The sequence below is a fragment of the Benincasa hispida genome, chromosome 12 (genome assembly GCF_009727055.1).
Source record: "Benincasa hispida cultivar B227 chromosome 12, ASM972705v1, whole genome shotgun sequence".
Taxonomy (NCBI): domain Eukaryota; kingdom Viridiplantae; phylum Streptophyta; class Magnoliopsida; order Cucurbitales; family Cucurbitaceae; genus Benincasa; species Benincasa hispida.
In genome coordinates this window covers 16,255,812-16,268,760 of record NC_052360.1, presented here as the reverse complement: position 1 = coordinate 16,268,760, position 12,949 = coordinate 16,255,812, and the positions used below count along the sequence as shown (strand labels likewise).

At 31.2% G+C, this 12,949-nt stretch overlaps 1 protein-coding gene across 1 annotated transcript; it reads right to left on the bottom strand.

Annotated features, from left to right (window-relative positions):
* Positions 1–6,767: 6,767 nt before the first annotated feature.
* LOC120068093 (oxalate--CoA ligase) lies at positions 6,768–12,280 on the bottom strand. Its single transcript, XM_039019788.1, has 4 exons — positions 12,044–12,280; positions 10,912–11,968; positions 9,853–9,956; positions 6,768–7,093 (listed from the first exon to the last, which is right to left on the bottom strand). Exons 1-4 carry the CDS (start codon positions 12,242–12,244, stop codon positions 6,902–6,904), a joined length of 1,554 nt encoding a protein of 517 aa, XP_038875716.1. The 5' UTR covers positions 12,245–12,280; the 3' UTR covers positions 6,768–6,901.
* Positions 12,281–12,949: the final 669 nt, after the last annotated feature.

Sequence of the window (12,949 nt, the reverse complement as noted above, 5' to 3'; positions counted from 1 at the left end):
AGTGAATAAAATATCTTATATTATTACATCACAAGTGTTTGTTCATACAGATGTTTACAAACTACAGAACCTACGAGATTTAGGGCATCAACCCCAAGAAAAGAACCATACATGATCAAATAATTTTAAAATATATTTTTCATTGGTAAACTAAAAAAAAAACTTATTTAAATAACATTTATCAATTTTGAATAAATATTTCTAAAGAGTCTAAAGATTTTTTTTTATTTCTAATGCTTAACCAAAAAATATTCTATTTATAATTCTAGAAAAGTTAAATAAAGTAAAAGTAATATATTTCTAATAATTAGTAAAAAAAAAATCTTATCGACAAAACCATCAAAATTGCCATTGCTACAAAATTTGATATAGGCTACAGTCATATAATTGTGGTTTATTGAATTAGACTACGGGTCTGCAACCATAGTATATTTCAATATAGTCTATAATATATACCATGATTAACTTTAGCCATAGTCTATATTATACACCATATCTAATGTCAACCACAAATAGTCATAGACCATGGCTAACATTAGTTATGGTTTATAGTATAGACCACGACTTGCATTAAGCATGGTCATTATATTTTTATGGTTAACTATAATTGCATTAACGTTAGTGGAATATGTTGTTGCATGTGAAGCAGACAAGGAAGCAATATGGCTTAAGAAGTTTTTAACTGATCTGAAAATTGTTCCAGATATGCATCTGTCAATCACTTTGTATTGCGATAATAGTGGGGCAGTGGCAAACTCCAAAAAACCTAGAAGCCATAAGTGTGAAAAACATATTAAGCACAAATATCATCTCATTAGAGAGATTGTGTTAAGATGAGACGTTATTGTGAGACAAATAGCGCCTGAGACAATATAGTTGATCCATTTACAAAGGCCCTCCCGACTAAGATTTTCGAGGGTCACCTGAAGAGTTTAGGACTAGAGGTAGAATAAATAGGGCAAGTGGGAGAAATAGTGGGTACGGGATGCCCTAGTTTATTTTATATTTCTCTCACAGTACTCGACTTTGTTGTTACCCACTAGGAGTTTTAGTTCATATGGGAGTTTGTTGGGTTATGTGTCCTAAAACTCGTAGTTTGTACACAATAAACATATATAAAGTTTATTTAGACAAATGTTGTTAAATGAAAATGAATTGATTGTTTAATAACTCTAAATCCAATAAACTACGAACCCTTGGCTATTGTCATGAATACTTGTACTTTATGTGGAGACATAAACTTAATCAAGTTCGCGTAAAATAGCCTAAACAGTCTATAGTACTTGGATTAGGTTGGGTACCTATTTCTAGAGATACTATTGAATATGACCCGTTTTATGATTGTTACAAATGTTGTAAAGTGTCATAAACAATGTGATCAGTTCGTTCATGTAGAGACATGTGAGCGGGGGTGTTCTACACGATGAGATTGTGTAAGACTGACCACGAAATAATCATTTTTAAGTATTAACACCGTTTACTGTTAACACTGATTAATTTCACTTCTTGATGACCTAGACAACTTGTTCTGAATCCTGAGCTGTCTATGAACTCCTGTTTATTCGGGATTGTCTCTTGATCTGCATAGGTGAGGGTAAGTTCACCAACGCTACTCAATATGCCTCCCATTTCAGGGATAAGACCGAGTAGATAGTTGGGGACATAGAATTTACAAGATGAAATTCACTCCTATCCATTTTAGGGATAGTAGAAAGGTTATTCCCTTAAGGGCTGATCCCGGGTCTTGAACAAGGGGCCTCATCCTCTCGCTGGCCTGAGAGTGAATGAATTTAGTGATTAAGATCCTAAATCAATTGTTCATTAGAGAGACAGTGGTACTTAAGGAGAAAAGATGTAACTCAAGGGTAAAATGATAATTGACCTAGCTGAGGTTATGAACAATCTGTGAAGGATTAACTTATCGATGACGGTTATATCAAATGGACATATAATATATCTACAGTGAGAGGAGTGCAACTACAGGCTATAGTGAACAGTCCTGTTAGTTAATGAATGTTGATTAACTAAGTTAAAGAGTTTGACTGGTTAGTCTCGGATCGTTGGAACCCATGATATGTAGGTCCATCGGGTCTCCTTGCTAGCTCACTACAGACAAAATTGAAGAATTAGGTGAAGTGAGAATTTGAAATGTTCAAATTCGACCTTTAGGAAAAATTGTATTTTATATAAGATATAATTTACAATTATTAATTATTTATTTTTATTTTTTTGGAGAGTATATTTTATATAAGATAATAAAATATTAGCATGAAAGTGTTTTATATTGATTAATGTGATTAATCAAAATTAGATGTCAAAGACAATTTAATATGTGATATAAAATTATTTATTTTATTTAATTAAATAATTTCTAAAATATGAAAAATGTAGTTCATATTTTATCAAAAAATTGATTTTTTATAAATTTATTTTAATAAAAGTAGTTAGTGAAAAAATCCAATTGTTGGATTTTTCCTCTAACTAAGTGGTGTATGAAGTGGCTCATGCTAAGCTTGACACTTTTTTTTTTCATGCTAATGGAGTTTGAGGTAGAGGCCATGCAAGAAGAGTACTTGCATGTATTTTGGTTTATAAAGAGTTTTGTTTTTCAAAATAATAAAGAGTAATGCTTCCTTTTTTCATTAACCATATTCTTCCACAAAAATCTTTTTTATTCTCCAAATTAATTAGTGAAATTTCCTATCTTTCACTAAAAATTCAGTTCCACAACCGTATTCTTCAACTAGAGAATAGCGAGGATTTACCGTTGGTGGTGTCGATTGCACACGGAGAGGAAGATTATTGTGGAAACTATAAAGGTTGTGTTTTTAACCCTTTTGCATGCTTAATCCTTGTTTATTACTTGTAATTAGAGCGTTATTGATCTATTGCTTCCGTTGTGCATGTTTTTTTTTCCATCACCTGTGTCGTCAACTCCTCAAATGTACGAGTTTTATCCCTTGTAGGATGTAGATATGCATTTCTTAGGTGCATATCTCCACTGCAAATAATTCAATGAGTCTATCTTTGCAATCCAAACTTAGTGTTCTTCATCGGTTGATGTAGTCGATGACCGGCTCTTCCTTCCGCTGCTTGGTGCTTGACAACTCCATCATGTTGACGATACACCTAATGTTATAAAAGCAGTTAAGAAACTCTTTTTCCAACTATTCCCAGTTGTCAATCACCTCTGACTCTAGATCAATATACCAATCGAAAGCATTTCTTTTCAAAATACAAACAAACTGCTTAACTAGCAGGTCTCCTCTATTCCCTGCATTTTTACAAGTTTCAATGAAGTGAGCAATATGTTGTTTTGGATTCCCTTTCCATCGAGCTGCTGAAATTTTGGAGGTTGATACCTAGCTGGCATTCTCAGATTGTTGATCCTCTTGGTGTACGGATTGGAGTATATTAAATAAGTTTGCGATAGTCCTCCATACTGAGCCCTTATGGAGTTTGTGATCATATCCTGCAATTTTTAAACTAACAGGGAGGTGACAAAGGTAGACTGTTGCAGCTGAATTTTCTACAGGACAACCTTTTCTTAGTTATTGGCTTTGACAACTGGAGTTTGACTCGTCTCAGCAGTTTGTCGAGCCTGTATTTAATCTCTTAAGGTAACAATTTCATGGTCTCATTCTCAATAGCTTTTATTAAGAGAATTATCTTCCTCTCCATCTTTGCCATGGCCAACTCAGTTGTTAGGTCAGTCATCATGTAAGACACTAAATCAAAGTGTGATTCTTTTTTTGATCGATCAGAAGCAGGAGCAGAATTTTCGAACGAGGGATTTTCTCTGATGATGATCCTACCTTTAGGAAATTCTATCAGTTGTTCCCAGATTTTCTCTACGATGACAGAGTCTTGTTTTTGCTTATGCAGGATCCCCTTTGAGTAACTCTGGATGACAGGTCCCATAAAGGAGCTGTTTATAGCTAGAAATGTCCAATTTTTCCACAGAGACGGGGACCCATAGGGCCCACCCTGAATGGGACGGGGATTCCTCGACTAGGTGGGGAATAGGAGAAGGAGTGGGGGAAAAAAATCCCTGTAAGCTAAACGGGGACGGGGAACCCGGCCCCAGCCCGTTCCCCATCCCCGCCCCGATTAGCTTTTACATATTTATTTAGTATAATTATCTAATATTATTATATAAATATTACAATAAAATTTTAAATTTGATTATTTATTGGAAAAGATAATGAATATGTTTAAATTTAGAATATATATGTGAATAATTTGATTTATATTTATTTCTTTTCTACTAAAAAATTAATTAGTTTTTAGGCCAAAATTGAATAATTTATCTTTAAATTTCAAATATTCATATAAAAACTAACTATAATAAATAATTTAATAGATAAATTTAATTATTTAATTAAAATTTTCTCATATTAGTGATTTAAATTAAATTGGCTTTTTACAAAAAAAAAAATAACGGGAAAAAATTCCTTGCAGGGAACCCGATCCCGCGAATTCCCCACGAAGAATCCTACTTCAATCCCCGTGGGAATTTCACGGGGATGTGGAATGAAATGGGGAGCGGGGACGGGGATGGTGAATGGCATCCTCGGCCCCGCCCCGCCCCGTGGACATCTCTACTTATAGCAGTTGTCTTGGATGCAGCTTTCTTTGATGTCATTTGTTGATTTGTTGATTTGGATGACGAGATAGAGATGAGAGGAAGAGATGTCCCACTAGACATGTCAATTTGTTCGCACAAGGTTTTTGGTGAAACTTGTTTTGTGGGGTTAAACTTGGTTTGTTTTTTATTATTAATTTCAATACAACGAGTACAATCTCTAATATATAATTCTTTTATACTTTCAAAATAAACTATAATCTTTAAATCTTCTTGGATGATTGGCCTTTGGGCTTGTTGATCTTCATGGATGATCGACCTTTAGACTTGTTGATCTTCTTGGATGATCGGCCTTTGGGCTTGTTGATCTTCTTGGAAGATTAATGTTTGCACCAGGCTTCTAGAGAAACGTATTTTGTAGAGTTGAACTTGTGTTGATGAGATTTGATGCGGATGTGGTTCGATCTCTAACACTTGATCCTCTAATTCTCTCTTGAGTGAATCTGTACGATTGATGTATGGAAGTGGAGTGTGTGGATGTTCTTAAAGTTGGAGTCTTGGAAGAATGCTTGTATCTCCAAAGGACTTCAGTCTTCAAGTATGGTCGATTTCAGGAGTCAGGAAGTCTTCTGATTGTAGAGAATTCTTTATAGGCTCTCTAGAGGGTAGAATTGCTAACCCCACAAATGAAAAGATCTCTTCTATTTATAAAGTTCTCTGGTGGGATTCGCGAGCTTGGGCTTGGTTGGTCCATAGACTTGACCCTTGGACCCAATTAATTGGACTTGGGCCTTACTTGACATTTTGGTCAAATTAAGCCTATTTTTGGACTCGAATGAACTTTAGCCCAAATAATAATATCAAATTGGATCAAATTATTTTATTCAATCCAATAGTCATGATGAAAACACGTGGTGTCATCGGGATTTGCCTATTTATGTCACTTCAATTTGGGACACATGTCAACCTTTAGTTATCCCAAATTCAATGATTTATAATTTCATCATTAATTTGGTAAATGATGTGACAATTTGCGATTGATCCAAAATTTCTCTCAACAGTTGCTTTGTCTATATTACAATACCAAATATTTACATTTTTCGTAATTTAATTACGAGTACAAATTTTTTATTATTGTATAGAAGGTTTTTATGAAAAAAATGATGGAAAGATTAAAATAAAAATAGTTACATCACCTAACTTTGAAAAGCTTATAGTAATTAAAACAAGACTATATAATATTTGTTTATTATATACTAAAAACTATATAGTATTTCACGTGCATGGTTTGTGTTTCTTGATTAATAAAAATAAAAGGTGTGGGAGAGAATTACCAATAACAAAAGAAATTTGGAGTAAATTATTGAGAAACAAACGTGCAAACAATTAAATCAATCCTAAATTTAACTTTTTTTTTAATGATATCCTAAATATAACTTAATTAGTGAAGACATTCACATCAACTTTGAGTTAGGTTCAAATTTCCACTCTTAGAATTAAAATAAATACCTAAACAATTAAAGGTTGAGAGGCAAGAAGAGTGTGTTGGTTCCCAACATCCCATTTTAAAAAAAGGTGACATTTTTGTCCTTATTTGCAAGATTCTAATACAAATTCTTTTACGCAGCAGAAGTCTTTTAATAGAAATTAGTTATGACTTTCTTTTAAAAAGTTCAATGGCTAGAGTATTGCACTGAATTTTTTTTTTTTAAATATATAATAATAATAATAAATTTTAAAATACCATTTTAGTTTATGTAATTGGAAAGTTTCTGAAATGTTCAATTTTAATATATAATTTTAGAAAATCTTAAATTTAGTTCATATTATTATTTTATTATTTAAAAAAAACATTTTATTATCTATTGATACTATAAATTTTAAAAATATATTCTCCTTGGAAATTTTTATTATTATTTATTCAATTTCGATCCGAATTAATTTTGAGAGACTAAGATTTGTCAGTGTGTTATTACGGATAAACAATGACATTTTGTTATATTTAAAAATATTTCAAATAGTTTTGTCATTTTCAACTGTTACTCTAACAAAAATTAAAATTGGGCGTTCGATGTACAAGCACAAAAATTAAACAAACTCTAAAAATTAAAAAAAATCATAATGGTATTTGAATCTAAAACAAATGAATGAACCATAACAACATCAGTTTAAAAGTGCAACGATCAAAACAGATATTATAAAATCACAAAAACTAGAATGAACCAAAATTAAAAATTATCCACAAATTTAGCTGCTCTCTCTCTCTCTTTTTCCTTTCTTGAGAATGGAAATAATATTAGCGGTCGAGATTCATCGTCAAGATTTTTGGTGAAGAAAATGGGCGGCTACGATTCTTCGTTGTATTTTGCCTGAAGCAGTTTTGGGGAGTGAATCAGTGAGAAAGACCTTCTTAGGGACTTTGAAGGCAGCCAAATTGTTCCTGCAGAAGCTCAATACATCTTCCTCTCCAATTTTTGATCCTTCCCTTGGAATTATTGCACAGTTTATCTAACACGAACACAATTACCAATATTTTAAGAGTTAATTTTCAAATATAACAAAATGAACAAAAATATTTACATAATATATCAAAATTTTATTATCTATATGCGATAAACTGCAATAGTAGACTGCAATAGACTATTATCTGTATTTATCATGATTATTTATTATAGATAGATTGTGATATTTTGTTATATTCGTAAATATTTTCAAACAATTTTTAAAATAATTTTTCATATTTTTAATACCCATTTCAATTTTTAAAATAGTTAATTTTCCGTTAGATTACAAATTTAGTTCAAGTTTTATATTCTTTCAACATTCAATTTTATTTTTTATTTTGTAATTTAAAAAACGTTAACTAACGTGTTTAATAACCTGTGAATTTCGAGAAGTGTCTGACAGGCAGTAAATTGAAAGCTAAAAAACTAAAATTGGAAAAACTGAAGCTGAGAAATAATCTTATTTTTAGCTTTTTTTTTATTATTAAAATTTACTTATTTATGCTTGTTTATTTTTTAAACATAGAGGTTTGTAAATAAATAGAATACAATAAATTTCAAGCATACCATAAAGTTAGAAATTTAATTAAATTGTACCTTGAGTCAAATACATTCGGTTAAAACAAGTATAATTCAATTGATATATACATGTGTTAGTGACTAAGGGTGTATTTAGGAGTGATAGTTAGAGTAGTGATTTTAGAAAAAGAGATTTAGCTACAATTGATTTTATATAATTGATTTTTAAATAATCAAATTTATCTTTGGTATCAAACTCTTAAAAGTGATTTTCAAATATTTAAAAATGGTTTTGAATTATCATTGTTTGGTTTTAAAAGTGAATTTAGAGTTACTCAATTAATCAATTATATTTTCTATTTGAGAAATTATTATTTAACTAAATAATTATGGTAAATATCTATATCTATTTATTTTATTCTTAAATTCTTATATGCATAATGGATATTTCGAGTAAGGTGAATGTTTATAATACATATTGACAGAAAATTTAAAATATATGTAATTGTTTGTTTTATTAACAATCTAATGATAGACAATATCTATCATCTTTTGTTCCAGTATTTAAACTTACAAAAATCACATATCAATTAATTCTTTCAAAATCAATTTGAAATGATTTAAGATTTTTTTAAAATTAATTTTAACTCATGCGAAACACCATCATTTTAAGAAAAATGATTTTCGCAACAGAAAAAAGTGATTTAAATCATCTTACAATCAACTTCCGAATATTACTCTAAAAAGTGTGTAATTTAAATTTCTCTAACCATATTGTACTAAAAGAAAGTAAAAAAAGAATAAAAGAAGTTATTTTTTTTGTTTTTTGGAATGTGAATAAGTTGCACTTCACTATTTTTGAAAAAAGAATAAAATTTAAAAGGACGTATCTCATTTAGTAATCATTTGAAATTTGATTTTTCATTTTTGAAAATCTAGTCTATAAATATTTCTCCCACCTCTAAATTCTTTAACATTTTATCTATTTTTTATTAAATTTTTTTGAATTAAAATAAGTAGTTTTAAAAAACTTATTTTTGTATTTAATATTTGGCAAAAATTCAACTATTATACTTAAGAAAAATGCAAATCATGGTAAGAAATTGAGAAAAAATATATTTAATTTTCAAAAACTAAAAACAAAGGTATATTGATAACCATTTAAGAAGAAATAGACTTAATTTTCTAAATTTTTTGCTTTGTAATTTATTTCCTACCCAATGTTTTCAAAAACCAAAACAAGTTTTTAGTGTTAAAAACTTGTTTCTAAAAATATGTTTTTATTTTTTAAAATTTTGATAAGAAAAACTCTTTTACTCAAGAAAGAATAAAAACTATTGTAAGAAATATGCTTAATTTTTCAAAACAAAAAACCAAAAGATCATCAAACGAGTCGAAATGATTACACAATAAGACCTAAATGGCATGAGATGAAATTCCTCTTAAATATATTCTTGAAATTTTAGAAAATTACAATTTATTTTTTAGATTTTGAGCCGTTTGGATTGCCTTAAAAAATATATTTTTTTAAAAAAAAAACTCAAAATATTTTTTTTTTATAAAAATTGATTAAAGTGCACTTAAAAAATAATTTTGAATGGTTACCAAACAGTCCACTTTCTTTCAAAATAATTTATTTTTTAAATTAATCACTTGAAAATGTAATCCAAACACATATTTCAAAATTTAGCGAGGAATTCAGAAAGCATTTTGAAAAGTTTTGGTCGAGAGAAAATCAATAAAAGATAAAAATAAACATTAGAGAAATAGGTTGAACTATAATTTTAGTCCTCATAATTTGAAAATTGATCGATTTTAATTTTTGTACTTTCAATAAATCTTAATTGATTCCATCAAAGTTATATTCGATTAAATAATAATAATAATTTTTATGCATAAAATACAATATGCAAATACATTCCTAAAATTTATACTTAAAAATCCTAATAGATAATAGTATGAAGTAAGTTTGAGATTTATTAAAAGTAATATGGCTCAAATTGAATATTTAAAAATAATAAGAACTAAAATTCAACTACTCAAAAAGTACAAACCAAAACAATATTTTAACATAAAAAATGAACATTATGGGGACATCACGGAGAAAAACAAAGAATATTCTTCAAATTTCCAAAAACTATAAACCATTTTTAATTTTTTTTTTTTTTTAAAGCAACCTACTAATGGACGAAAATATTTAAATAAAAATGATAAGAGAAGAACAATAAATAAATAAATAATTACCTCCTCCCCATACTTTTCGTCAGGAACTCCAAATGCGACGGCCTGAGCCACGTCCGGATGTGCCAAAAGCACCGCGTCCACTTCAATCGGCGATATCTTTTCCCCTATTTTTTTTTTTAAAAAAAAGAAAATCTCATTCCATTACTCCTCAATTAACATTATTTTATTCTTTTAACTATTTTAATTTTGGATCTTAGTAAGGACAATAATTATTAAAATAATAACTAACTTCAAATTTCTAAATTTGGTGCATCTACTTTAAGTTGGTATTTTTTGTTTGCCGTTAGTAAATTTTAAAAAGTGATATAACAGGTTGTTCCGCTTCTAATTTTGTATCGAAGAAATTTTTAATTTTTAAAAATTATCTAAGCATATTTTAAAATTTTAAATTTTGGTTCAATGGGTCTTACATTTTTTATTGTATATAATACGTTTTTAACGTATTCAACATTTTAAAATTCACAAACTACAATAAAATTTTAAGTTTAGAAGTTCTATTCAATATAAATTTTAAATTTAAATTTAATAATAAATTAAATATTATCTTTGCAGAAAAAAAAAGATGAGTTAATATTATAAATTTTGAACAAACCAACAACTTGTTAAATATAAAATAAAAGGTTAGAAATTTATTATTAAAAATAAAATAGATCCTTTTTATACAAATATGAAAAGTCATGGAATAAATTTATAATTTTAAAAGATAAAAATGGTACCTTCCAAAGTTGATCAAAGGAGAATATTTTGAAAATTGAAACTAGAAAATAAAATAATAATTTAAAAATTGACTCAAATGAGATTTTTTGAAATAAATAAGAAGAAAAAGTTAGTGATAAAAATTGCTACCTGGCGAATACATACATATAGATATCTGCATATATATATATCTACATACATACATACATATATATACATACACATACGTGTATATATATATATATATTTTCTAAAATGATTCTGTTAGGGAAGCATGTGATTCAAGATGATAAATAAATAGATTAGCCTGATCAAAATTAAGCAAATAAAAACCGTAATTTGGAATGGGCCACGTGTCTTTACCTCCACGGTTGATGAGCTCTTTGATCCGACCGACGAGATGCAAATAACCATCGGAATCAAAGTACCCAATATCTCCGGTGTGGAACCACCCATACCGGAACGCTTCCTCGTTCGCTACTGGGTTGCTTTTATATCCCTTCGTCACATTCGAACCCTTGATACAAACTTCCCCTTTCACATTCGCCTCCTGAACGACGCCGTTTGCATCCAATATCACCATTTCTTGACCCGCCGGTTTTCCCACCGACCCGGCTTTGTGCGGACCATTTTCCGGCAATGGGTTCGACGACATCAGATGTGTCGCCTCCGTCATTGCGTATGCCTCCAGAACCGGCGCCCCAAACGCCTCCTCCAACCGGTTCAAAATAGCCGGAGCCAATGAAGCACTGCAACTTCTAATGAACCGGAGGTTCGGATAAACCTTTTCTGGTTTGGTCGAGTGCCGGTCCAGTATGATCTGGTGGATCGTAGGAACAGCAGTGTACCACGTGGCGTTGTATTGGACCATGTCGGCCCAGAATGTCGACGCCGAGAATCTCCCGGCAGCTGGTAAAGTAACGGCGGCTCCAGCAGCGAGTGAACTGAGTAATCCAGCCATTAAACCGTGGACGTGGAACAAAGGAAGGACAATAACGGTTGAGTCGGACTCAGTGAGTTTATAAACCGATTTAATGTTGTTAACCGATGAGGCCAAATTAAACTGAGTCAAAGGGACGCCTTTGGGGCGGCTCGTGGTCCCTGACGTGTGGAGGAATAACGCCACGTCGGATCCGTCATTGACGATTTCAAGAACTGAGTCGGATTCAGAATCGTTCGAGTTGAACTGAGTCCAGGAAAGAATCAACTCGGCACGTGCATCGGGGAGCTCAGCGGTCACGTGTTGGATGTTGAGTTTAGACGCCGCCGTTTCAGCGGGGCCGTTGCCTTCTATAGAAGTTACCAAAAGCTTCGATTCAGAGTCCGATAAATAAAATTCGAACTCCTCCGCGGTGTAGGCGGCGTTGAGTGGCGCCGCCGTGGCTCGAGCTCGGATCACGGCCAAAAACATGATCACAAACTGCAGAATCAAATAATCAAATCGATTAAAATTAAAAGTTTAAACTGATGGGTTTTATTCTATCTAATGTAATACCTCGACGGTGTTTGGGAAGACAAGGGCAACGACATCACCGGGTTTGACGCCGGCGCCGGCGAGTTTTGCAGCGGCGGAATCAACGAGGTGTTGGAGGCGGGAATGTGAGAGATCAAACTTTCCGGATACGGATAAGGCTCTCCGATCAGGGAATTGTCCGGCGACGGATTTCAACAATCTGGTGAGAGTTGGAAGCCTCATTTTGCTGAAGAGATAAGATGATGAAATTGGAGGAGGAGAGGAATAAAGCGATGATGAAGAAGCAGGGGAGGTTATGGGGATTATATAAAAGTGGTGACAGGAGGAATAGGGGCAGTTTATAATATTCTTTCCACGTGTCGATTTATGGATGGTTCCTTGCGATGATGACGGTGTCTTGCGGTTGTTTGAGCATGATCGCCTGCTCGGTAGCGTGGGGAGTTCTGGAAATTACGGAAAAGTTTTGAGTAGTATACTATTATGTTTCATATTCATATTAATCATAATAATTATTCTTATTATTCTGAGAAAGTATCGTGAAATCAAGGAGCGAAATGACACACAACAAAAATACAAAAATCGATCAAATATAATATAATAAATTAGAGTGTGTTTGGAGTTAGTATTATCCTAAGGTTATAATGACCACCTCTTACTAGTGTAAATACTATTTTGTATTTTCTTGTTAGTTACCATCAATACTATTTCAAAACCCCCCATTTGCTACCGTGTTTACTATTTGCTATAACTTTTACTATTTTATATTCATCATTTTTTTTTATTTTGCTACAATGTTTACTATTTCCTTATCAAACTAAAATAGTTTAGACCTCAAACATATACTATTATAACCCAAACTAAAATAATCTACACTCTAAACACAAACTATTATAACCTAACAATAATAACCTAGGACTATAATAATCA